This window comes from Ammodytes marinus (assembly GCF_949987685.1).
Source record: "Ammodytes marinus genome assembly, chromosome: 6".
Taxonomy (NCBI): domain Eukaryota; kingdom Metazoa; phylum Chordata; class Actinopteri; order Uranoscopiformes; family Ammodytidae; genus Ammodytes; species Ammodytes marinus.
Window position 1 is genome coordinate 27248318 of NC_137235.1, and position 27903 is coordinate 27276220.

Genomic DNA, 27903 nt, shown 5'->3' on the forward strand with positions numbered 1-27903 from the left:
GAAGCCTGGTGAGCTTTTGAACGTTCTAACTCCACACCTGCAGAGTTCTCACATTTTCAAAACCTGTTATCTTCATCCCCAACCAATGCTGACTTGATCAGACTTTATGCAGCAGACCCATCCTGAGTCACACAAGGCTTTTGTACACAGTCTCTCACATATAGGCCTTTCACACCAAAATGAACCAAGAGTCAGTTCCAGGCTGGTGTTGGGGTCAGTTCAAAACTGGTTACAGCCTTATCCCAGTTATGAACCGGTTGGTTTCACATCGACCGGAGACAGCCATGGAGCCGGCAAGAGAGCAACGTCATGACGTCACTGTAAACGTGTGTGTACGTCACCCGACGCCGCTGCTCTTGTGGCTAACGCTAAAGCTACCGCTAGCTTTAAGCACAACAACAGCGGCGAATACGTCTTATTTTTACACTTGTTGGCTCTCGCTTTGCTTTCTTAAGCAAACAGGACCCATACAGCGTATTCTCGCCGGTCAATTTGATCGCTACGTTCGGTAATTATGTTATGTTTACGTCTCGTAGTAGCGGTGTTTTTAAATATGGCGGGCATGAGGTTTGAGTTGCTCTGGTTGGTCAGGATAATCCCTCCCCCAACCGTTCGCGCAAGCAGTTCTTATCAAACCCTGCTCAATCCTGGGGTATGAGTTCCCCCGGTTTTTACGGCCCGGAGCAGGCTCTCTGGCGGTGTGAAACCAAAACACTGGCTCTAACTCCGAACAAGCCCAGAACTAGCTCCGATTTTGCGGCGGTGTGAAAGGCCTAATACTGTATCTAGCAGTTCTCTCAAAGGGGCTCCAAGCGGACGTGTAATATATTAGTAGAACTCATCTTTTAAGAGTTTGCTGTATGCAATTTGAAACACTTTGTATGTGCAAAAGTAAGAAAGATTTAGGATGAAAATACAATAATGTTCTTGCACCAGGCCTCAAGTGCTTTTCATTATTGTGTCATATCAAGGCGACAACAAAAATTTTTTATTAGCACTGGTGATTTATGAGATTTGGGGTTATTTTGCTTCCATGACATGTCTTCTTTAAAACTAGTACTAATGAAAAGTCTAAAATGTACATGTATTTGACGCCTAGTCTGTTTGTGTCTGTTTATTGCTTCCATACTAATATATTTCATGGCCATTATCTCTTAAGTTTTTTTTATAAGTTATTTATTACCAAATGTGCATATTTATTACAACATTACAACTGTTTTAGTCCAAGTAATCAAATGGCAACGTTTCATGATATCTACGGTATGACTTGTACATTTGACCCCAGTGTCTTGCCCTAACCATCACTACAAATGTTTCAGTATCTTTAATCACATATTTGCCATCTCAATTGTACCACGCCTCTTTGTGCAGTGCATGCTGGGACCCTCAATAGGATAAGTGAGTTCAGGAAACAATGAAAGTTCCACAGTCTTTGTGTGTACTAGTGTCAAATGAGTAAGCGTTTTGACAACATTTTGTATTTTCTCAACCTGAACTGATCATCTCTCCTGCCTCAGGCTCTTGGTCCTTCTGCCACTAGGCTGTGCTGTGCTTCTGCTGTTCTCTGCATTTTATGTTTTATACTTGCGCTGGGCACAAAACACACACACACACACACACACACACACACACACACGCTCACATCACACATCTCAAAATGAGTTTTTCACCAGGGGAGTTGCTGCAGCAGTGGCTAACCCATCCGCTCCCTGTGTGTGTGTGTGTGTGTGTGTGTGTGTGTGTGTGTGTGTGTGTGTGAGTGTGTGTGTGCGTATGAGTGTGATATGTTTAGCTGGAGGAGGAGGCAGTAGTGGGGGCTGAAGGTGGACATCAGAGTATTCACCTTTCTGTGTCCAATCACTGGTAACTCTGTTTGTACCTTTTTCTCCCTGACATCAACATTGCCTCTCCCCCTTCCCCATCTCCCACTGTTGTATCGTGTTCTATCCTTCCCGCTCTCTCTCTCTCTCTCTCTCTCTATCTATCTATCTATCTATCTATCTATCTATCTATCTATCTATCTATCTATCTATCTATCTATCTATCTATCTATCTATCTATCTATCTATCTATCTATCTATCTATCTATCTATCTATCTATCTATCTATCTATCTATCTATCTATCTATCTGTCTGTCTGTCTGTCTGTCTGTCTGTCTGTCTGTCTGTCTGTCTGTCTGTCTGTCTGTCTGTCTGTCTGTCTGTCTGTCTGTCTGTCTGTCTGTCTGTCTGTCTGTCTGTCTGTCTGTCTGTCTGTCTGTCTGTCTGTCTGTCTGTCTGTCTGTCTGTCTGTCTGTCTGTCTGTCTGTCTCTCTCACACACACAGACATACAGCATTTCCATTCTCTTTGCTGCTTACATCATAGAAAAAAGAAAGACAAACTCTCACAGATGGGGTCCCGGCGAGGGCCATGTCCGTAGTTGAACTCTCTGTTTGCGTGTCTCTTCTCGCGGGCACAGAGAAGGACTCCTGGTCCTCAGGCCTTAGGAAACCTCAGTCACTTCAACTTAGAAAAAAAAGAATCAAAAAGCTTTCAATCTGACAGGGAGACAGAAAGTCTGAATAGTTCTTTTTGAAGGCTGTAGAAGAAAAGACAGTGCTGCGGTCCTCTCTCTGTCCAGACACTCATTATGGCAGACTGAGACCCATCCCCAGACAGAAAATAGACAGCTGCCTCTCTCCCCCCACACACACCATCGTCCCTGCTAAATCAAAGAAAAATAAAAAATATATAGATACCCATCATATTCATGTGTTGTTGTTGTAAAAAACTATTTTGTATGACTGTACCTCTGCACCTCATTTAAAACTGTCAAAGGCTGGTTCTGTCTGACTATGAAGAAGATCTACAGATCTGGGGCCGGTTTCCCGATATCGTCATCTCTTAGCGCGCTACGAAGACTCCTACGTTATGACTTACCAAAGTTGTTTACCTCTGTAGTCGTGGTTCCCGAACGGTCTCTTAGGAGTCTTCTTAAGAAACAGTCCCTACGTGGCTCGTACAGGGCGCTGTCCAGTGCTGAAATCGATGGCTCAGAGTTCGATTTTCCATGTCCTGCTTATTTCATGCGAAGCTGCATGACAAGTCTTTGCGAATAAAAGATTACTAGAAATCCTTCTAAGCCGAAACATTTATTTAACACCTCTTGCTTTATAATCTAAGTATCTTTAAGAACAATAATCACGTTTCGTGGTGGGTCAGTAAGGAAACTGAAAGTAGAATATCGCCAATGGCCTATATCAATAAAAACAGACGGCCCAAACAGCGTCCAAATGAGCTAAAATCCTAAATACAATAAACAGTAACATGGCACACTCATTTTAAGGTAAGCTTTAATTGATTATTCATTAATTTTTTCACACGTTTACATGTTTTGAGGCGGAGAATCCGACGTACACTGCGGAGCTGTCAGCTGAGCCGGCTCAGCTGACAGCTCCGCAGTGTGTGGAACACAATGCGATGGTTCTAGTGTTAACCTTGGTCGAACGTATTACCATAGCCTATAGGCCTACTGAATCAAAAAAGGTGGCCTAGGCTATAGAAAAATATAGAAACAGCGGAGGAGATTAAGATTGTTTCCAGCAATTATTTTCTTCATGAATGACTTGTGGCAGTTCCATGCGCAACAGGGATGTCACTCGTGTCCGTTTTACGCATGGTGCTTACGGAAGGAAATGTGGGGGTCTGTAGTAGCCAAGCCTATCTCTGGCGATGCCACAGCGATCGCAGGGACTTCACTTGTCATTAAACTTATAAATCTGACTGTATTTCATATCAAAGGGACACAGCGATGACTGTATTAAATATCAAACTGATAAAAACGATCCGACTGTAGGCTGTAGTGTATCACGTATAAAGTAGCCTATTTTCATATTGACGGACATCGCATCCAATCAGTTAATGCTGATTGTCAAGTCAGTTAGTAGGCTACTTATAGTTTGAACACTTTGTGAATCAGAGTGAATGGTATTCTGCTAACATATATAGCTTACTTTAAATGTGATATGTACGCTATATACAGTTATCGTTTTTAACAGTTTGTTATTTAATACAGTCATCGCTGTGTCCGTTTGATATGAAATACAGTCAGATTTATTAGTTAAATGACACAAATGAGAGCTGAAACATCCCTACGGTAGAGCTAAGAAGGCTCTGCGGGCGCTCCAGACCAACCTTACCAACGTAGGAGGTACGAAAGAGATTCGTAGCAAAGAACGTTTCGGGAAACAGGCGAAATGTTAAGTAGGAACTCTACGTAGGGGTTACGAATGACGTAGCGTTAAGAAGGCTCTACGAAGGCTTTGGGAAACCGGCCCCTGGTCTGATGACGGTCTGAGACCTACCCTGCCTTCCAAATCACATACTCTTTCTTTTTTCTATTCTACATACTACATTTGACCATAAAAAGAATCTAGTTAGCGTGCAGTGAGTAGGCATACAATTGGGACATACTTTTATTTGTTTATTTCATCATAACATTGCGCCTTGATATTGCCTCTTGCTTTTATATCAGTCGCATCCATGGACCTAAAGGTCGCATGCCCTGTTGTTTTCATACGGAGGCGCCGTCGGGTATTTTTAAGCATACTAAATCTTACCACAAGAATTGGGACATCCTAAATTTGTACCATGCAGAAAGTATGGGTATTTGTACACGGGGTTAGTTACACACAAGCCACTGAAAGAAGCACGAGGTAGATTGTTAAGTAAAAATAAAACACAAAAGTATATTTTTGGAGTGTATTGTATATCAAATGTAGAGGATACCATCTTTAACGGTTGGATTCTTAAAACCATTTATTTGCATAATAAGCATCTAACGATTTGCAGTCAGATGTCAAATATGAACTGAAAAATCAACAGTGAAGTTCAGAAAAGTATGTCATTTTGAAATGGAAAAAACATGTGAAGGAACCCTGTACTCAGTCATGACTCATGATGACTTGCAGTAGTAAAGTGATCCGCTGCTTCTTCATACAGTGTGTTCCAAATGATTATGCAAATGATATTTTTCTCAGATTTTCCTAAATAGTCGATGCAAATGACAGTCAGTATACTTTAAGTCATCAACCGTTAAAGTATGATTCACATTTTATTGAACAAACCTCCCAATGATAACAGTAATTTTTTTTCAAAAATAAAAAACTCAAAATGCAAATCCAAATTATTATGCACAACAGAGTTTCAAAAATGTTTATAGGTTGTAAAGAAATAAAAATGGTCATTTGTTGAATTTGCAGAATGTGGAGGTCATATCTATTGAAATCAAAAGCTATTTCAATCAAAAACATCTCAACAGGCCAAGTTACATGTTAATATAGGATCCCTTCTTTGATATCACCTTCACAATTCTTGCATCCATTGAACTTGTGAGTTTTTGGAGAGTTTCTACTTGAATATCTTTGCAGGATGCCAGAATAGCCTCCCATAACTGCTGTTTTGATGTGAACTGCCTCCCAAACTCATAGATATTTTGCTTGAGGATGCTCCAAAGGTTCTCAATAGGGTTGAGGTCAGGGGAAGATGGGGGCCACACCATGAGGTTCTCTCTTTTTATGCCCATACCAGCCAATGACACAGAGGTATTCTTTGCAGCATGAGATGGTGCATTGTCATGCATGAAGATGATTTTACTACGGAAGGCACGGTTCTTCTTTTTGTTCCACGGAAGAAAGTGGTCAGTCAGAAACGCAACATACTTTGCAGAGGTCATTTTCACACCGTCAGGGACCCTAAAGGGGCCTACCAGCTCTCTCCCCATGATTCCGGCCCAAAACATGACTCCACCACCTCCTTGCTGCCGTCGCAGCCTTGTTGAGACATGGTGGCCATTCACCAACCATCCACTACTCCATCCATCTGGACCATCCAGGGTTGCACGGCACTCATCAGTAAACAAGACTGTTTGAAAATTAGTCTTCATGTATTTCTGAGCCCACTGCAACCGTTTCTGCTTGTGAGCATTGTTTAGGGGTGGCCGAATAATAGGTTTATGCACAGCTGCAAACCTCTGGAGGATCCTACACCTTGAGGTTTGCGGAACTCCAGAGGCACCAGCGGCTTCAAATACCTGTCTGCTGCTCTGTAACGGCATTTTAGCAGCTGCTCTCTTAATCCGATGAATTTGTCTGGCAGAAATCTTCCTCATTTATCTGCACGAACCCGTCTGTGCTCTGAATCAGCCAGACATCTCTTCACAGTGCGATGATCACGCTTCAGTTTCTTGAAATATCTAATGTTTTCATACCTTCATACCTTCTGAAGTAGATTTCCTTTGATTGGGATCACCTGGCAAACTAATTATCACAGGTGTATGAGATTGATTTCAATGATCCAAGGCGCCCTGAGACACAATATCATACATACGTTTTATTGAAAAACTAAAAATTAACACTTCAATTCAATTTGCATAATAATTTGGAACACGGTGTATAGCCACAGCAGCTGAATATACATTCTCACGCTTTTTCTTTTTCCCTTATCCTCCACACCACCATCTCACTTTACTTATCATGGCTTTAGAGATAAACTCCTCCTTCCAAAGCAGGAGAGATTCAGAGAGAGAGAGAGAGACAGATGAAAGGGAAAGATGACATCATGGCTTCTGGATTCTGCAGTGAAGGCTCATGTGTGAAAAGCACTGCAGCAGAATCTCATATACACCACATACGCACATAACGGGCACACACACGTCATGCACACACACACACACACACACACACACAGGCTCAAACTAATTCACACCCCTTGCCGGCCGTGCTCCCTCACACCATTACCTTCTAACACTGCTCCTGCATCCCACGCTTTCCCCTGTTAAAGTCCAAGGAAAACGAGAAGGGGAAGCGGAAAGCCAATAGACACCTGCCCAGAGTCAGCCAATGCTTCATTCTGCTCTGCGGTCAGTGTGACGGGCAGGGAGTGACAGTGACGAGCAGAGGTCAATAGAGAGATCAAGCTGACACAAAGCACAGATATTGCTTTAGTGGCCAAACCAATCTATGTGGTGTGGGATGTGGTTCTAAGCCTCTGTTGATGGAAACGAATGGCTAAAAAAAAACCATCGTTACCCATCGTTTTTAGTAGCATGCAGCCATCACCTGAGGTAAGACTTTACTCATGTAAAGGTGTGTTAAGGCTGATTAGCATTGATGAAGCAGTGTCATAAGTCATTACCGCATAAAGACAAGCCTGTTTACCCTGCTGCCTTCAGGGAAGACGCTAGCATCTGCTGAGGGCCAACACAGAGAGCATGAGGAGGAGTTTCTTTCCCCAGGCCATCAGACCATGTTAAACCAGACTGACAATGTCACTTAGCCCACCACCCAATCACCACCCATTCATTATTACAATCTTGCACTTTGTATAGTTGAATCACAGCCGGACTGGTGCATAATAATTTCACTACGTATTGCCCTGTGCAATTGTGTATGTGACGAATCAATTAAACTAAACTATTGTATTTGCCGTGTTGCAGGCGAGGCACCAATTCTTGAGTGCAAAATCATAAAAGAAGAGTCCCAGTCGAATCGCCAATGGATACTTTTGTTTGAAACTCCGGTGAGGAGCTCTATGATGGCTATTTTCTGACATTTTACAATTGTAATGAATAATTGAGAAATTGATCAAATAATAATAGTCATATATTATGAATCCATAATGAAACAGCCCTAGAGGGATAATACCACGTTTGAAGCAAATATGTATTTGTTAAATTATGAATAGTCATCCTCTGTTGTCTATGATCTGCTATTTTATGTTCACTGTACAGTGTATGTTGTTTAGGCTCTCTATTCACATACTGTATGATTGCTTTAACATTTCATGATTTATGATGCATCTTGCAACTTTTGGCCTTTTCCAACTCATTGACAGGGAGATGCTAAATTGAGTTTTTATATATATTTTAACGGTGGCACCCAATTTTGTTAACATTTTATTAAGTGGCAAAGTCCATACGTTGTACAGCTTTTAACAGCTATTTACAGGACACTTTCAAGAAATGAATAGGAGACAAAATGCTGGAGAAACACATCGTTAAAAGAGATACTCTTTCACTTTTCCCTCCCACATGTTCGACAGTGAAACATGCAGCCCTGCGGTCAGATGCTCACTCCACTGACCTCCCTGCTCACCACACACACACACACACACACACACACACACACACACACACACACACACACACACACACACACACACACACACACTGTAACCTCATTCTCTCTATGCTAATGTTCCCTGACTAAACATACTGCTGCTCTCTCAGTTCTGTGTACTTGTTAATAGCAGGCCTGCCGGTTGGCTTTATAGGAAACTGGTTTAAAAGAATAATAGAACATTAGGATTTCCGTGTCTTTACAGATTAAATACATAGGAATCGACGACTTTCTGAGGCACGATATCTAGTTGTGTGTTGCTTATTAAACAGAATATGCTGGATTGGGCTGATTACTTCGAATGTCTCCTTCCGAAATATTCTTAGCAATGAATCTCAAACTGGACCTTACATCAGAAGGTAGATCCTGAAGTGATTCTACAACTCTATGAAATGCATATAGAACCCCCTCTGCTCTAGATGCTATGTTCTCATAAATAGTGACAATATTGCCATATATATAAAAAAGAACAAAACACACAATTTGCCCATAGAAATGAAACGTTTAATTTAGAAGCAATTAATAAGCACACTTGCTGGCTCAGAGGTTCTGGCTTGTTTCTGGTGCTGTTCACAAAAAAAAGTTCATTTCAAAATGGAGCGTTTTGTCTGTAGTTGAGATCAGCCTTGATATGCAAGTTGTCTGTGTAGGACGAGTTTTAAAAGTGTAACAAAAGCATTTAAACTTCACAGAAAAATATTGAACTAACAATGGGCAGATGAAGACCATGGCAAACCTGGTTGCCTCATGCTCATCACATCTATACACACCCAACAATGTGGATAGTACACTGGTAGGCTTCATAGAGACGTCCCACGCTGGTTTCACTTTATGTAAATTGCCTTGTCGTTGAAGAAGTCTTAGTCCACATGCCGTCCATCAGTCATTATCTCCAGGCTAACATCCATTACTCCCCAACTCCCTCCTCCTCCTCCTCCTCCTCCTCCTCCTCCTCCACACACATTGATGGGAAGACACTCACTAGTAATGGGCCTCGGTGGAGCGGAGCCATAGACGTACAGAGTAACAGCCTATTTTCCAGACCCACTCCTCTGTGTCTGAGTGCTTTGCTCTGATCGGAAGTCACTAATTATTTCCCCCTCAACACTGATGGGTCTGTGATACCCAGTGTATCTTTCATTATGTAAAAAAAATTACTTCAAATAAGACAGTAAAAAAGTAATTCTGTAGTTTAATGTGTATGGCATTCTAGCACAATATGTCCTGCGCCTATCAGAGGGTTTTGATTTGTATTACTACCTGGTGTTACAAGCACCGTTCCTTCACAGTACTGTAAAGCTCATTGGATATTGGATGTGTACACTTCCCTTGCTAAGAGCCGATAAATATGGCTTCACAATCCCCCCCCCCCCCCCCAACTCCCTCCCATTGCCAGGCAAGTAGACAGGAAATGTATAAAAGCTCCACAGCTGCACTCCCAGATTGCAAAAGCAGACAGAATTTCAATGTGAGTGATAGGCGATGGGGAGCCTGCTCGCGAAGAATAAAAGAGATTGAGGAATGCATTGTGTGTGTGTGTGTGTGTGTGTGTGTGTGTGTGTGTGTGTGTGTGTGTGTGTGTGTGTGTGTGTGTGTGTGTGTGTGTGTGTGTGTGTGTGTGTGTGTGTGTGTGTGTGTGTGTGTGTGTGTGTGTGTGTGTGTGTGTGTGTGTGTGTGTGTGTGTGTGTGTGTGTGTGTGTGTGTGTGTGTGTGTGTGTGTGTGTGTGTGTGTGTGTGTTCCAGAGATATCGGTGGTGATGATGTGTGTTGTGCGTGGTGCAGATATTGATGGCCGGGATATATTTGTGTGTGTAAGAACGAAGCAAGGATTTAGGGTTTTTATTGTTTTTGTGATTGTTTTTTGTTTGTTTTAGCGCTGAGGATTTCTAGAATGTATTCAGCAGCCCAGCATGCCATGACAAAAATGTACGTCTTAGTGTGTGTGTGTGTGTGTGTGTTTGTGTTTGTTTGTGTGTCTTTGTGTTTTTTCTTATGTCATCACAACCAGCCCGTGTACGTTTTCTGTGTGCTTCTGGCGTTCCTGTTTTTTCAACTTTTTTTTCTCAGCGCCCTGTTCTCCTTGTCTTAGCTCTTCATCACTCTACCGTTTTGTTTTTCTTCTCTCACTGCCGTCTCCCACTCATCCATCCATCTATCCATCCATCCATCTCCTACCACAACCCCCCTGCTCCTCCGTCTCTACCCTGAATAATTTAAGCCTGGGGAGCTATGGTGTATTTTTGGTTGTTGTCACCTCTGCAAAAACAAACTCTACAGTAACAAAAGCTCCTGTTGTTGCTGTTCACTCCTGTCCCAACAATGAATAATAATATGTCTCACTATAGATGAGTTTTCCTTAATAACTTGTCAAATCCAAACTTCCATTTTTTTTTTTTTTTGCTAAAATAAGTCATCTCTTCTGTCTTCTCCTTTGTTGCCGTACTTATATATTCAGAGTTTTGTGATATAGGCAGTGATTGGAATACATGTATCTTCTTTTAAGCCACAGTTTGGATTTAGAAGTGGAATCATTATTAATTTTTTTTCATAACATTATAATTGCCTGTGGGGTTGTCACTACAAGCTACGCCTATCAGATTCTGCATTGTCATTTAATCCACTGTTTACAGAAAAATAATAATAGAATAACAGAATTGCTTTTTCAGTTTTATTATTTATAAAATATGTTTGGAATCTAATTGAGATTGGAAAATGTTGATGGCTTATTCAGGAGCGGTTTTCTTCAATGAAGGAGTTGATATTGATTGGCTGTTGTCGTATGTGTTGATTCATAAAAAGGGTTGACATGATGAGTAATCTGCATAGGCTATACAGTACATACGGCTGAATAAAAAGGCCTCTTAAAAGAGACGTCTGTTGAAACAATGGAAGGATTTTCTGGCCAAAGTTTGCTGCTGGTTGTTGTTTGTTTCGCTCATTTGTGAATGATTTTCCACAAGCCACAGTCCATCAACTGACAATTAACTGGCAACAATTTTGACTGTGAATTCACTATTTATTTGACTTTTGTCAAGCAACAAGACTACAAATCTTCAATCACGAAAGCAGCACTATAGACTTAGCTGATTGCTAAGTTTGACATGGCAACATATTCACAAATGACAAAGTTTAAACACAAATGTTCGGCTGCTTATAATGCTGACCATGTTCACCATCTTAGCTTAGCATGTTAGCAGGCAAACGACTAGTAACTGGCACGAAAGACAAAGTTCAGCTGAGGTTGAAGGGAATGTCACCAGTGTTGCAGGTATTTGGTAATAAACCAAAGTTTTGGCCAAAGTGAAATTGTATTCAACTGGAGGCACTGGCAGAAAAGGTCAGAGGATCATCATTAGTCATTAGAGTGCCAAAGGGGACCAAAGCTCAGTTCATTTAATATTTATGGAAATATTTCAGTATGGACCAAAGTGGGCTTGACTGGCTTTGTTTGACTGGCCAACATTGCTCTAGATTTCAAATGAGAGGATTTACTTTCTTTCTTTCTTTCTTTCTTTCTTTCTTTCTTTCTTTCTTTCTTTCTTTCTTTCTTTCTTTCTTTCTTTCTTTCTTTCTTTCTTTCTTTCTTTCTTTCTTTTTTTATATATTTGGTAAATTATACATCTGCGGTTAGAAGAAACAAGCTCTTCAAACACTTCTCCTTTGCCTCTGAGAAACTGTGATTTGAACATGTTATGGACAACTGATCAAAAGAATATCAAGAGATTCATCAATGATATTATTGCTATTCCTATTATTACTGCTGTTTCCAGCCACACTCATATCAATTGAATTAAGGCATACTGGATTTCCCCTTTTGTTCTCTTGAACCTTAATTGTCTGTGAAGAAGCTAGAACATCACATTGACTTGACAACTGATGATGGCAACACAACACACAATGTGTTTGTTGGGATTTGAAGGTAACAGACATAGGTAAGAGGGAAGAGGTGAATATGATACCCAGCCATTGTTGGACAAAGTAATGTTGGATGACATACAGGCTAAAACATGCATGGAGATTGACCCCGGTGCTACGCTGCTGCTATTAGTTGACTTGTGCTAGTTTTCTGAACACGAAAGAGAGGATATGACTGATTTAAAGTGGGGCTCCCTTTAGGCCCAGAGGCTGTCTAAATGTTAATGTACAGTATGGTGGTCTGATATTTCTGGTGCCTAAGCCACTGGACTATAGTCTGGACCTCCACAGAGAGTGTGGAGGAAGGTTGCAGAGGGGCCAAAGAGAACATCGGTGGATAGAAGAGGTGAGATATAGGGTTGAGGTGGGAGTAGAGAGATGGGAGCATAGTAGATTTTCGAGGGGTAATAATTATTAGAGTGATAAAAAAAGGATTTGGTTTGAAACCATTCAAGTGAGGGAAGGTGGAAGGTGGATCCCAAGGTTCAGGTGAATAGTAAAAATGATTTGGAAAAAGAAGGAGGGATATAGGATGGAGGAAGGGGAAGACCAGACTGGCATAGCTGCAGGGCTTAAAGGGATTTGGGGAACTGGATGATAAAGACCTGCCCCAGGCCACTGGACCAAAGCCAGGACTCGGACACGTGTGTGTGTGTGTGTGTGTGTGTGTGTGTGTGTGTGCGTGTGCGTGTGCGCGTGTGCGTGTGTGTGTGTGTGGGCGTGTGTGTGGGGTCTGAAAGTACCAAAAGCCCCTGCAGAGAGAGAGAGAGAGCAAAGCAAATCTGTTCATCTGTGCATTCCCACCCTGCCAGTGACCGTGTGGCCGGAGGAAAACCAGTCTGGAACTAATTGGACATCAGTCAAAGCTTTTAGTTTGCTCTGCAACAACACTGCTGTCACGTTTTTTTAAAGTTTAGTTTAGTTCCCGAGTTTAGTTCTTCCATTTGATCCTTTTCAGGGACACACCGGTTGCTCTGCATACAAATATTCAACATGGAAACTGTTCAATGAATACACACACAAAGTATAACATGACGAAGACTTTTAATAAAGCACATCTTCCTGCAAGATAGCTGCCCCTTCAGATCCAACATAAAATGAAATAAAGAAATACAAATAGTGGGGGTGTTAGCTAAGGCCGTAGTGACTTTAAAATTGCAACGTTGAGCTGTTTAAAGCAATAATGTCTGTTAGGTGACCCTCACATTCAGTCAAGTCTCCTCGCTTGCTCTCCTGTTGACACACTGTAACACAAGTTTATTAAAGGCAGGGGTTTAGAAACACAAGAGGTATGAAATTTGGTATTAGTTCTTAGCAGGGTATTGACAGATGAGGGAGATGGCACAGTATTACTCTTGGTGTGTGTGTGTGTGTGTGTGTGTGTGTGTGTGTGTGTGTGTGTGTGTGTGTGTGTGTGTGTGTGTGTGTGTGTGTGTGTGTGTGTGTGTGTGTGTGTGTGTGTGTGTGTGTGTGTGTGTGTGTGTGTGTGTGTGTGTGTGTGTGTGTGTGTGTGTGTGTGTGTGTGTGTGTGTGTGTGTGTGGAAGCCAGGCTCAAGCGGCGATGGGGCCCTCATCCTGTTTTTTTTCTTGATGCCACAGTAATATATAGTCTCAAACCTGCTGTTCTGTTGCGTTCTGTCTTAAGCGTTCCAACGTTTCTCCAGCTGTTACATTTGGCTGGATCTGCTTCTCAACTCAGTGTGTTTTAACCCACTAGGCAGGGAGCAGCAGTCTACGCAGGGATACAAATTACAATACTACAGGTTGAAAATTGTTTACCACATTCATTCTGATCACCATAGGAACTTTATAGGTAGCAGTCTGAAAAAACACACTGTATGCTTGAACATTTCCAGGCCACAAGGACAGACATGTCATTCTGGTATATGGACAAGTAACACACTTTGACAGATGTTGAATAATACTGGGATAATATTAACTAAGTTCATTATGTACCATAAAAGTACGCTTATGATAGAGTAGATGACAATGACCAGATATAATGACCAGTTATAATACAGTGAAATGAACCTAAAACAGCATAACATATTTACTGAAGGATCCCCACAGAGGCAGTGGGGAACATTGTGCAGAAGGTAAAAAAAAATCTAAAAAATAGATGGGTGACAAATTAAAGGCAAACCCTTCTTAAAGAGTGAAAAAAAATAATGAATGCAGATGCTTCCACACACGTGCATTGCATACAATTAAGCAATTAACATTTAGGGTCAGTGCAAATCGATACAAAGTTGTTCTTAGTCATCATCTTTAACCTATGACTAAACATTTCTATCCTAATGGGAGTGCTCTCTTTTTTCAGATGGAAATGACTCCATCCATAGGGCACGATGGGTCACTGAATGGTTTGATGAATATGGAGATTATGTGAATCATATGCTATGGCCTTTAGAGTCACCAGTTGTGTCACCAGTCTGTATACATAAAGAAGAGAGGTCCTGATATGGATCCTTGGGGCACCCCACTAACCTCTTAAATGATCCCAACAACATAGTCCCTGACTGCTGATACAAAGCAAAGTTCTTGTAACATCATCTGAGTGGGCCCCTGGGCACAAACTCTTAAAGGGCCCCCCACTCCTCCCTATCCAGTCAGCTACACTGACTTTTCCCCACAGATACATACAATTAATGGCAAACAAATGTCCGGTGTGCCCGTGCAGTAATCCACCCCTGATGTAGAGAGGCCTTTCTCTAGCTTCATATCTAGTTGTGGATTCTTATACAGCATCATTTGAACAGTGTTATCCCCCCCCTAGCAACACTTTCCTAATAAATGGTGCTTTTTGCCTTTTTTTCTGCTCCCTCGGTAACATTCGTCCAAACAACATTCATGCTGTTTGTCAGAGTTGGCAGCAAACTGAATTGTTTGTTCTGTGTCAGCGTCGAGGCATTTCTGTTTTAATTTCATTCTTAAGACGAATGTGTTGGTGTGTGTGAGGGTGTTACCTTACCCAACACAACCCAAAACAGTGTGTGACAACTTGGTAAATGTGATTTCTCAACCTGTCTTTTCTTCTTTTTTTCTCTCTCTCCCTTCTTTTCATTGTTCACAGGCCGACTGTCGGTCCAGGGAATACCTTCGGATACACTTCCCCGCTGCAGATACGTGAGTCGAAGGATGAGGTAAGTGACAAATGACATCACACGCCAGTGGGTTCTCATAGGCCGATGTGCACACTCACACACATAACCTGGTAGTTCGGTACACGGATAGAGTGATTTACACGGTCGCAAAATAGGCTTAAGACTCACGGCAAGTGACTCACTGAGGAATCTCCCTAAATCCTCAATTAATTAAAGCGAGAAAGTCTCATCATGTTCATCTAATTGGCTATTCAGATTAAGCAAATTTATTTTAGAGGAGGATAGGCACTCTGGTACATTCAGAAAAACTGAAGATTGTTTCTGCTTTGCCAGAAAAAGATTTTTTCTCTAAATGTCGTCTCCCTGCGTTATTAGTTGGAGCGCAGTGGAGAGAGAGAGAGAGAGAAAAGATGAAAACAGATATCAGTTTAAATCAAACCTGTGAAATGAAACTCATGCATTACAATGACTGCATATAGTCGACATAGCATAGGTCCTGATCTATGTGAAGAATTATTTTAGCTTTATCCCCATATCAGCGGCAGTTTGGGATTCATTTATTTGCTCGGCTGGGTTTTCGCCAGGGCACTGTAACCCTAGATCTGGCTTGCGTGGTTAATGCACAATTACGGGCAGAGTGTATACCGTCTATGGGCAGCATGGCAGCTACCTCACAGCGGGACCCAGTGTAGCCCTCTGCTTCATTCAATGAAGAGGTAAAAGGCCACGCAATAGGCGCGTGCTGACATTTTTCACCAGACTCTTGGCCAAGGTGACTAAACACGGCGGTTTATCTCTCGCATGGAAATTATGATTCTGTCGACCAATGAACTGGTCGCAGTGTGAGTGACAAAAAATAGTTATGACACTGTTCACTTATTTTGGTACCCTTCCCAACTTTTGACAGTGGAAACGCAAATACATGCGTGCTGACTGAGCCGCACCGAACTGAACTGAACCACACCGCTCAGTGAAAAAGAGGCTTAAGATGGCAGCTTCAACTCAGGCGTCCTGTTTGTGTGACTGTACTCACACCTCCATCTTACTGCAGCAGAGGCGGGGGGGGGGGGGGGGGCGGAGAGGTTTAAGACTTTAAGGGCCTTTGACATGTTCTCTGCATTTTGGGGGGGGGGGGGCGGAGGTGAAACCAGGACGCCTGAGATTCAGCCTTCTTTCAGTCAGAAAGAGGGAGGGAACGTTGAGGGGAGAAAAAGGTCCTTTGATCCTGTGATTCTCATCTGAAATAACAGGCAGCGCTGCTCACATAGAGCCTACCTACCTCATTACCGATCAAAGACGCAGACCCTTAGTGAAAACTCAGTCATCATTCGCTCCTTTACCCTCCAAACTAGAATATTTTCAAATATGCACATTATCGAACACTCTGGAGCTGCTGGTGTGAGCTCACACTCTCAGGTTTGTTCACAGTTGCTCACACGCAAGCACGTGTGTGTGTGTGTGTGTGTGTGCGCGTGTGTGTGTGTGTGTGTGTGTGCCCTCTCACATCCCTCATACCCCACTGGGAGTCATAATGGGATGTCCGTGTTGATCCGTGGAGGAGCTCCCTGACGTGGTGAATCCTCCTCTCGCGCTGCGCTCTTTGATCAGCCTCTCTACAAAGAGACGGAGACAGGGAGAGAGGCTTTGTGCTGAGTCGGCAGGGCTGTAGCCGGTTCCTCTAGGCCTTAACCCAGCTTTACCCTCTCTCTCCCTCAACAGGCTGCAGGCACGTTCTATCACACACACTGTACTGTATGGCTCTGCAGCTGGGTCTGGTGAGCTACGCACTTCAGGCACACTGTATGTCCACTTCATTTACGTAATATATAATAGCAGGACTGTAATTCATGTCTGCGCACCACAAAGTTTGCTAATTTATTTTGGTAGGTTTGATTGTCTGTTCAGAATAGCCCAAAACACAATAGATATCATATTTCACTGAAATTGAGTGGAAATGAAGGACTTTGCCATTATATTAGTTTTTGTTGCAGGTACTTCCAACATGTGGTTATAACAAAGTGCTTAATGTTTTGAAGTAGAGCCTGAACCGTCTCGATCCATGCCTCAAGTCAACTTTTATTTCTCTTTTTAGAAAGATAATTTCAGTTATCATGTCCGAGATCTGAGATTGGATTTGATTATGAATAAATCCTTGGCAGGATTTTGTTATTCAAAAGAAATCAAAGCCCCCATTCAGCCTGTCAGCAGCTCTGACTGTCTTTGTGTGTATTTACATACAGATCTATGTCTGATTGAACTATATAATTTATAGATATTTTCTATTATTGAGATGTAGAGGCGTGTGCTTTTTTGTTATTTATTTTTATATATATTTTTTGGGGCATTTTTATGCTTTATTTGATAGTGCAGAGAGACAGAGGTGAAATGGGGCAGAGAGGGGAATGACATGCAGAGAACGACCGCGGGCGGGAATCGAACCCGGGTCTGCTGCTGGGCCCGGCCCGGGGGGGGGGACGCCCCGAGGCGTGTACTTTCTGAGTACTTTGGCGTTTTGTTTTAGCTAGAGATGTTAGAGGCTTTAGAGATGATAGGTCTGTTACGGCGACAGTATGTGTTGAGGGGAAAAGGTTGGAGTAGAACTTTATGTAGAAAAGTGAGTTGTATTGATTATTTCTTTCTCATGGGCCACCATGTGTGCAATGTTGTATTGGGACTTGTTTTCAGAAAGGTTAATATCTCTTTATCGTTGTCAATACAGAATATGTAGGTTGAATATCCCACTTCAATATAGCTCCGAGCTCTCCTGTAACTGAATGTCCGGTGTTCCAGTGCTCACTTGGAGATAGTCCTGGCCGGGGAGGGTGAGGGGGAGCTGGGGGACTGAAGGCCTGTGTGTCCCTGGGTGGTGGTGGAGGAGAAAGAGAGTTTCTGTCAAAGAGACAGACATGAAAGACAGAGCAGCAGGAGAGCAGATGAAGAGATCCCAACAGTGGAGGGAAACAGACAGGGTGTAGAGTGAGGAGGAGAGCAAGAGCGCTGAAAATCAATGTCGGTGGATAAAATCTTATCAGTGGTTAGTGTGTCGGGGTGATATGCTGTTTTGTTTTGGATACAGTGTGTAGAATATACTGGCCTTTTTCAGAAAAGACTTGGAAGGAGAAATGGAATATAATATTCATAAGCTAAGTATTTTATTTTTAATTTGTGTATAATAATGTTTTATTACCTTAGAATGAGCCTTTTATATCTACCTACATAGGAGCGGGGCGCTGAGGCCGCCATGTCCTACCACCATGTTTCTACAGTAGCACAGAAAAGACAAACTTAACAGACGTATGCGTTTTGATATACAGTGGAGGAAATAAGTATTTGATCCCTCACCGATTTTGTAAGTTTGCCCACTTACAAAGAAATGAGCGGTTTATAATTGTAATGCTAGGTTTATTTTAAAAGTGATAGACAGAATATCAAAAAGAAAATCCATAAAATCACATTAAAAAAAGATATACATTATTTTGCATTTCATTCAGTGAAATAAGTATTTGACCCCCTACCAAATAAAGAATTCTGGCTCCCACAGATTAGTCCTCGTGCTTTAAAAAAGTACTCCTAATCTCAACTAGTTTCCTGTATAAAATACACCTGTCCACAGAGTCAATAAATCAAACTCCAACATCTCCATCATGGGCAAGACCAAAGAGCTGTCTAAGGACATCAGGGACAAGATTATAGACCTGCACAAGGCCGGAACAGACTACAAGACCATTGGCGAGAAGCTGGGTGAGAAGGAGACAACTGTTGGTACGATTATTCGAAAATGAAAGAAACACAAAATGACCATCAATCTCCCTCGGTCTGGGGCTCCATGCAAGATCTCACTTTGTGGGGTGTCAATGATCATGTGAAAGGTGAGGGATCAGCCCATATCTACACAGGAGGAGCCTGTTTATGATCCCAAAGCATCTGGGACCACAGTCACCAAGAAAACCATTGGTAACACACTATGCCGTAATGGATTGAAATCCTGTAGTGCCCGTAAGGTCCCCCTGCTCAAGAAGGGATACAGTATGTACAGAACCATCTGAAGCTTGCCAATGAACACCTGAACGACTCAGAGAATGCTTGGGAGTAGGTGATGTGGTCAGATTAGAACAAAATCAAGTTCTTTGGTATCATAGTGACTCGCCATGCTTGGAGGAAGAGGAATTCTGACTATGACCCCAAGAACACCATCCCCACAGTCAAGCGTGGAGGTTGAAGCATTATGCTTTGGGGGTGTTTCTCTTCTAAGGGGACAGGTGGACTTCACCGCATCGAGGGAACTATGGATGGGGCCATGTACCATGAAATACTAGGTGACAACCTTTTTCTCTCAGCCAGGTCCGTAAAAATGGGTCATGGATGGGTCTTCCAGCACGTCAATGACCCTAAAAATACAGCAAAGGCAACAAAGGAGTGGCTCAAGAAGAAGCACATTAAGGTCATGGAGTGGCCTAGCCAGTCTCCGCACCTTAATCCAATAGATCTGTGGAGGGAGCTGAAGCTCAAGCAACAGCCTCGAAACCTTAAAGATTAGAAGCGGATCTGCAAAGAGGAATGGTCCAAAAATCCTCCTGAGATGTGTGCAAACCTGGTCATTAACTACAAGACACATCTGACCTCTGTACTTGCCAACAAGGGTTTCTCCACCAAGTACTAAGCAATGTTTTGATAGGGCATTAAATACTTATTTCTCTCAATGAAATGCAAAATAATTTATATCTTTTTTTATGTGATTTTCTGGATTTTCTTTTTGATATTCTGTCTATCACTTTTAAAATAAACCTAGCATTACAATTATAGATCGTTCATTTCATTGTAAGTGGGCAAACTTACAAAATCAGTGAGGGATCAAATACTTATTTCCTCCACAGTGGGTGTCCTGGGGAAATGCACCTTTTGGAATACGAAGAGAAATTGCTAATAAATAACTAAATGCATCTTCACTTCATCACTTGATATTGATCAAAGACTCGAGGCAGTGGGGGATGATGCCATCTTTGGTAACTAGCTTCTTGTCCTTAAAGCCACTGTAGCTTCTGTAATTATATGAAAGGGAGGGGTTCTTTAGCAAAACGTCAACAGCTTTTTATGAGTAAACAAGAAGAAGAAAAGAAAAATCCTCTTTACAGAGGTTATCATGCATTTCTTTTGAACTGGACTCGCTGTGCTTATTTTTTGACCGCCCATTGTAACTTGTGTCACACAGAGTTGGTATTACTATTATATAGTTAGTCACATTAGAATAGCAGCAGGAAAGAACTAGAATTCCACAGGCTGACAACAATTGCCAGTTATTTTTCTCCCAAGGCTATTTCTTTCATCTTATGTTCACAATAGTTGAAAGACAAAGATTTTCAGTTTTATTTTCACAACCAAAGAAAAGAACAAAAAATCAGTCCAAGAGACAAAAGTTACTTTTACTCTTTGTCTACAGGTGAACTAGGTAACTGTCAGTCTACTGTTAAATATCATGTGTTTTTATAACATATGCACCATGCTGATGGTGGAATATAAAACAGATCTACTCCAAGTCAGTGAACAGTAAAAATATACACAAATTACCAAATGCAGAAAGAAGTAATGGACTTAACTCAGTCCCAAAATGCAAATGCAGCATTATGTTTATGGCCTTAAATTATTTGCTCAGTGATGTTTTTTTGTTGTCGCAACTGATGTCGGTTGAATGTAACAAATAGTCATTTCTGCTATTGGAACATATATTTATAAACTAAATTTATGTCTGGCATTTTACTAATTGAATATCAATATCAATATAACAATAACTACAAACATATCAATGGCATTTTTGCCTTTATTGTTTTTGTGTGTGAGATGCTGTTGTGAAGAGGGTCATGGAGGAATTTGATATGCCGCTCAACTATGTGACAGGAACGCCCCCAAAACAATTGTAACATTATTGATATTATTCAAATGTAATTATTTCTCTGCATATTTGCAGGTTACATTAAGGATTGTTCCCTCCGGGTTTCAATACCACTATCACAAAGTATCAGTAAGTCATCAATAATGTAGACTGTTTCAATGGACTTCATGCTGTTGTTACAAGCTTGACTACCCTTTTCATGAGCAATTTTAAAATGTCATGGAAAATGTTGTGGCGGCTGTCGGTAGCAGGTTGGACTGTTAAGCTCTGCTGGGAAAGGACACTCTCATTAAAAGATAATAGGACATGGCTAGTTGCTGGAACTGCTATTGACATTTTCTAAACACCATCCCCAGCATCTCAGCTCACTTTAGGGGAATTCAGATGAACTTTTTGAGGTTGACTTATGGAGGAAATAGGTTACATCCCATTGGATTTCTGGTGGCTTGTTCAGTCAACGATAAAGTCCATGTCCCCAAACCTCCAACGTGTCAAGAGAGACTTCAAGAAACAACGAGACACATGGCAACACATAAGGTTTTGAAATTCATAAAAACAAATATTACAAAATGTTTCTAAGAACTTGTAAGTAGTTTAACAGTAAAACAAGTAGGGAAGAGTCATATTTACTTGTAGTTAAAATATCTATCCTAAGTTTGGCTAACATTAGCCACTTTTAGCTTCTGGTCACAACAGACCACATTAGGCTGTGGCAGCAACATCCCTGAGTGTATTGAATTCAGAAATGTTGTATTCTTAAATGCTTATGAACTTACTCAACCTTTCATTTGTAAACCAAATAATGTTTAATTTGTCATTGCAACATAGAGTACTGCTTTAAAGTTAGAGTAAAAGCTCATTTGTTATACAGTAGTTGGATATACAAAGTAAGGCAGCCCAGTTTCTCAAATCATTGTGTGTGTGTGTGTGTGTGTGTGTTTGTGTGTGTGTGTGTGCGTGCGTGCGTGCGTGCGTGCGTGCGTGCGTGCGTGTGTGTGTGTGTGTGTGTGTGTGTGTGTGTGCTAGCCCTGAAGGAGTGTATCCTCTGGCTGTGTGTATCAGGCTCTGGGCCAAGACTGACCCAGACTGTGGAGCATAGAGCTCCAACTCTGCTTCTAAGGGACAGTAAATAAAACATGCTCAGGTATTTTTCCCTGTCTCTAGCTCTTTCTCTCTCTCTGTTCTCCTCTCTTGTTCTTTCTCTTTAAACACAAACACACACACACACACACGCACACACACACACCAGACTTGTGTGCACACGCACGCACACACACGCACACGCACGCACGCACGCACACAGTCAATTCAGAAAGTTAATGTGGAAAATTATAGGATAGGTTGGTTCACCATTTTTCAACCTGTCCGTTCAGATGAATTGTTTCAAGATTATCTTGAAAAGTGATTTATTTGCATTGGTTTGAGATATGTGAAGCCTCTTAACCATTGAAGGATAAGGATGGTAATGATAGATCATTTTGGTTACAACCTGGGTCTCACTATTGTAGGAGCAGCTGTTATTGCTATGATTAATAAGAACTTTGTACTAACCAATGACTTGGATCCGGGAACTTGGCAACCTCGCTAGAGAGACTTTTACCTTGAGTAACAGTTCGACAGGTTTTAAACAGATGCCATGCTTAACCCGAAACCGTAAACACTGAAGACAATACTTGAAAATATTGCCGACATTTTGATAGTGCAAGATTTCAGTTTTGTGGTTACCTAGAGTGGTAGCTTAACGAGCTCAGCTAAACATCCAGTACACTACCTGTCTGGTTGTCTGATTGCTTTTGTGTGTTGCTCCTCCGTGGACTTATTTTTTAGTGATTTCGCCGCATTCTCAGACCTCAGCAATTACTCCAGTGGATAAAAAGATATGGCAGAAAAAATTGCAGAATTTATGAATATGAGTCCCGAGTAGTATAGTAGTAGCAGAATTAAAGCTGCCTAAGTCAGCAGACTGCATAATTGCAATCAGCACAGATTGTAGTTAGAAAAGCCTGTTCCTTTCTCCCCTGAATACCTTTTTTTTCTTTTATCACATCCTGTTTGGGTGCGAAGTGCCAAGTCATTTAAATGTCACCGCATTATTGCCATGCACTGTGCTGTTTCTTCCACAATTTGTTTTCTCGTTCTCCCTCTCTCTCTCTCCCTCTTTGTCTCTCTCTCTCTCTCTCTCTCTCTCTATGTGCTTAAACGTTAAACAGAAAAATACTCCCTGTTCAATTTCACGTGGAAATCGAAGCTGGATATCCGTATATCATCGGGGGCCGTTTCTCTCTCTCCGCTTAAGAATCTCCCCAGGCGTTTTTGCTCTGTTCTCATTTCTTTTACTTATTTGTCCTTATTTTACCCTATACATCCTCTTAGCTATTGTTCCCTTGTTTGTTTCAGCTCCACTGGCTCCACTTCATCAAAGTTTGTTTGTGTTTTCGATATATTCAGCTATTTGTAATGTGTTTTGCGTGGCTCATTCCAATATCTGGCTATTAGATGAAACCATTGGCAAATTCCCCGAGATATTCACAGATGGCATCATGGTCATTTTTAAACTATGAAAGACAACTTTCAGCCACTCAGCTTTTTTCATTTTCAATGAATTCGCTTTCCGGCATTTTCTGCGTCCATGTTTTCAGTCTTGTTTTTGCTGCTTATTATAACTTGGCCCTCCGTCGCCTGGCTGCGTCTTCTCCTCCATGCGTTCCTGGCAGTTTGTCCCAGTGGAGGGAGCTGCACAGTGCACCTTAGGCAGCGGCAGGCATCTAGCAGGGTCGACTTAGCACAGTGTGTGTGTGTGTGTGTGTGTGTGTGTGTGTGTGTGTGTGTGTGTGTGTGTGTGTGTGTGTGTGTGTGTGTGTGTGTGTGTGTGTGTGTGTGTGTGTGTGTGTGTGTGTGTGTGTGTGTGTGTGTGTGTGTGTGTGTGTGTGTGTGTGTGTGTGTGTGCGCTTATGTATGCTGATTTGGCGGTAAGATGTAATTGCAGACATCATAGAGGTGCACATGGTGATCAGTCAGCAGAATTAATTTCCACCAATTCTGAAAATGTGGGACCTATGACCATGTTTATCTGGGAAACTCATACAGGTTGGAAGTCTGTACTGCAAGTTAGAAGTTCCTGTGTTCGGAGTACAATAGAACACACCCCTGATGACTGACGTAAAAGGTGTCACTGTGTGTGTGCGCTGCATTTGATATTAGCTATAGCGTGGGAAAGTCGCCATAGACGCACAGTCGTACTACTAGGCAATGCTGCAAATACAAGAGCTTTCATCAGTGGGTCGTATGCTCACCATTGTTTTTAACTCACTCATAGATAGATAGATAGATAGATAGATAGATAGATAGATAGATAGATAGATAGATAGATAGATAGATAGATAGATAGATAGATAGATAGATAGATAGAATGGGGATTTAGATCAGGGGGTAGGGTGGTTTGATCCCCCGTCTCCACTCTCCAAGTGGGGGCAAGACACTGAACCCTAAATTGCTCCCTGCATGGTTGCTCCTGCTATCGGTGTATGAATGTGTGCTCCAGTTGTAAGTCGCTTTGGATAAAAGCGTCTGCTAAATGACATGTAATGTAATGTAATAGAAAGATGGATATATAGATAGATATATAGATAGCAACTCAATAGAACATTAACTAGATAAAAATCAACTTAATCCAATGAAAGTACCACTGTAAAGGGTGAGTGTAGAAGAGTTTCTTGCCCTGTTGATATTCTTTTTGTTTCTCTGCGCATTCTGTAATCTGTTTCCACGCCAACAGAGATACAACGATAAATTGCTTAGGGAAGAGAAAATAAAGGGCAAGAAGTGCACATCTCACATTTCTAGAGCCAACCCTTAAAGACTTGACTCCCTGGGATGAGAGGAGGTGGAGGGTGATGTGTAGGGAGTCGCTGAGGGGGAAAAGCCGATGCTTGATGTGGATGTGGAAGCCTGCGGATAGAGGGAAGACCCTACCCCCCTCCACCTCCCCCTCTCCCTCTCCCTCTCTCTATCTATCTATCCTTCCCTCTGTCTGTCTGACGCAGCCGAGGAGAAACCGCATCCATTTCATCACGCCCATCGAGTCAGCCAGCCAGCCAGCCAGCCTCACACAGAAACAAACCGTCAGCCCCGGCGCCCCCGCCACGCAACGCTCAAGTCTTGATAAATTGCCACCACCTGACTCATTTTTCACCACCACCGCTGCCTCCACGTCAAACACATTCACGCTGTCAGAGACACACGGGAAAGAAAAACTGATAATAAGAAGAACAATCGCTGAGGCCCCCAGGAATGAGAGATGGGGGGGGGAAACACAAGGAAAGAGGGCAAAATGAGTGGAGGAATAGACGGGTAGGGTCTGGGAAAGGGGGGCAGCAGGAGAAAGAAAAAACTAGTGCTGCAAACATCGCCTCGTTTAGTTTCTGACTGACAGGCAGAGGCACAGTTTGCCAATGACAAAGTGACACTGTGCTCTGAAGAATATATAGAGCTGAGGTTTTTTTAGTTAGATAAAGTCAGCGCTGTTGAAATATATCTTTTCACTTCACTGGCTATACTGACTTATAGCATGGCATATAGGTGTAGATTTTCAGGGGGGGATACCTTTATAGTGGGCCGTACCATTAACCTTGCTTACAAGCCTGGCACAAGGCAATGCAGACAGTGAAGTAACTTAATTAGCTGGATATAGTAAACTTGTTGCACTTCACTTTCTCTCCTTAAAGGTTTTTTAATCAGATTGTTTCAAGTCGAAGAATGAATGCTCACATTATCTAGTTTCTAACTTTTGCCTTAGTAGCTACAAGGAACTTTTAAATAGTTTAAGAGTTTCTTTCAAAACCGAACATTATTGACTGTATGAAGTCAGAAGATAGACAGTTCTTACCTTCAGAATGCTTTCAGAATGTGTTCTGTTCCAACATTGTGACCCAGAAGTTATGAGAAGTGCAGACAGAGAGAGTTTGTATCGCTAGCGTCAGCACATTGACACTCGCCCAGGCATGCATGCTAGGTTGATTGCACGTGGAAAATCGGCAACTTTAGAAGCGGCTGCAGTGCACACACAGTTTGCAGAAAGACCTTTTTATCGGTTTTAAAAAGGTGTAACCTAGGACCATGTCTTATACAAACTATAGACTATATATAAAACATAAAAACTAAGTTAAAAACTAACAGATGTACTGGAATGCACACAGGTTGGTGCATAAAAATTCATCAGAATACAGGAAACAAAGGGTTTTACCTCCAACATGTTCTAGGGGAGCACCCCCCTAGATTTGTCTCCCTCAATGTTTAAACCGAACCTATTCCCTTGTGTCAGGTTCCTTCACAGCTTCAGGAGGGTTTTCAGTAAACATAAGGAAGCTAGCTGAGACACAGATGGGCAGCAGCAGTGTTTTTAAAAAAATCCCTTTTGCCTCTCGACGGCAGTGGATTTTCAAACGGCGTCTCTTTTTCCCCACAAGCGGCCCCCGTCCTAAACGGTGTCGTCATTTCCACGCCGTGCGACAGTAAATCACACCTGAGGCAGTTTAATGTCGGAGAGGGTTGAGTCACAACACACAGATACTGCCCACGCCGCTGCGCTCTAGAACGACACTGTTACGACAGGAGAAAGGCCTGGAGGTGACTCAGGGGCTGTAGACACACACACACACACACACAAACACAGTCAATCAATAAGGATGTTCACTCTGTCTCTCTGTGCTCCCATCACGCTTTGACCTTTTCCTGTGACTTTTTCCTCATGCTCACCCCACAGCTTTATACACGGATGAACCACTCTAATAAGTGAGCGGGTAGAAAGATGTTGTTCATGTGTTTTTATAAGTAAAAGGAGAATGCACACATATCGTACTGTCACTATTTAACTATTTAATTTTCAGTCACCTTCAGAGCCAACCCCGTCTTCTGCAGAGTTTGTTCACTTGGATCACAATAGCACCGCTAGAAACGAGGGAGGACATAGTCTGAAAGATTGAGGAAAATCCTATTTACGCCTGACTAAAGTGGAAACGTCGGCATTTATAGAAAGAGAAGTTGTGATTAGGTATATTGGTAACACTATACAATAAGGGTACATTAATTAACTGTTCGTAAATGATTTGTTAATGTTCTTGAAAGTTAATAAGTATTTATAACACATTTACTAATAATTAACACACTATTAATGCTTAGTTATAAACGGTTAGTTAATGCATGGTAAATGCATAACAGTCAGTTAATTAATGTGCCCTTATTGAATGTGGATGTGTGGTTATTAAAGTGGAAGAATTTTTAGATACACCTTGACGTTGTGGTACTTGCGTACTGTACTGGAGAAAAAGCATTGATGTCCTATTGTGACAGTGAAAAGGGTATTTTCTTAGGTTTGAAGCAGCAGTGAAATGTATTGATGTTTCAGAGTTACTTGTTAAATATGTGATCTTTTCAACTCTTCTTGAATGTGTTAATACAAATAGCTTCAGAAGACACACTCATTTCAAGTTAAGAAAGGCATATTTCGATTTCAACATCAAGAATTTTCTCCATCAATTTCAGACATGGAATTCAGTTCACTCACAATGACAAATACCGTTCAGCCTGTAAGCACAGTTGTGCTAGAAATGCAGAGGTGCTTTGTATAGTCTATGAAAATCACCCTGAAAATTTCAACAAGGTTACCTTGACTTATGCTTCAGAAAAGCTGCGTTATAAAGTTGAGGCATGGAGAGAAAGATGAGGGCATGTTAGAGGCAGAGTCTAACAAAAGTTTATGTTGTGTTGCATTGTGGGAAATGTAGGATCATTTGTTTGATAGCCAAATGCACTAGGGTCTTAAAGTCAAGTCAGAATATCTC

The 27903-nt window shown here is 41.8% G+C and overlaps 1 protein-coding gene across 1 annotated transcript in view; it reads left to right on the forward strand.

Annotated features, from left to right (window-relative positions):
- Positions 1-27903, forward strand: part of LOC307251877 (endonuclease V-like) — a 68500-nt gene that overhangs the window by 18817 nt on the left and 21780 nt on the right. Inside the window, exon 8 of the mRNA XM_080029314.1 lies at positions 15147-15216. Coding sequence (XP_079885440.1) covers positions 15147-15203 — 57 coding nt within the window. The 3' untranslated portion in view covers positions 15204-15216. The remainder of the gene's footprint in view (positions 1-15146; positions 15217-27903) is intronic.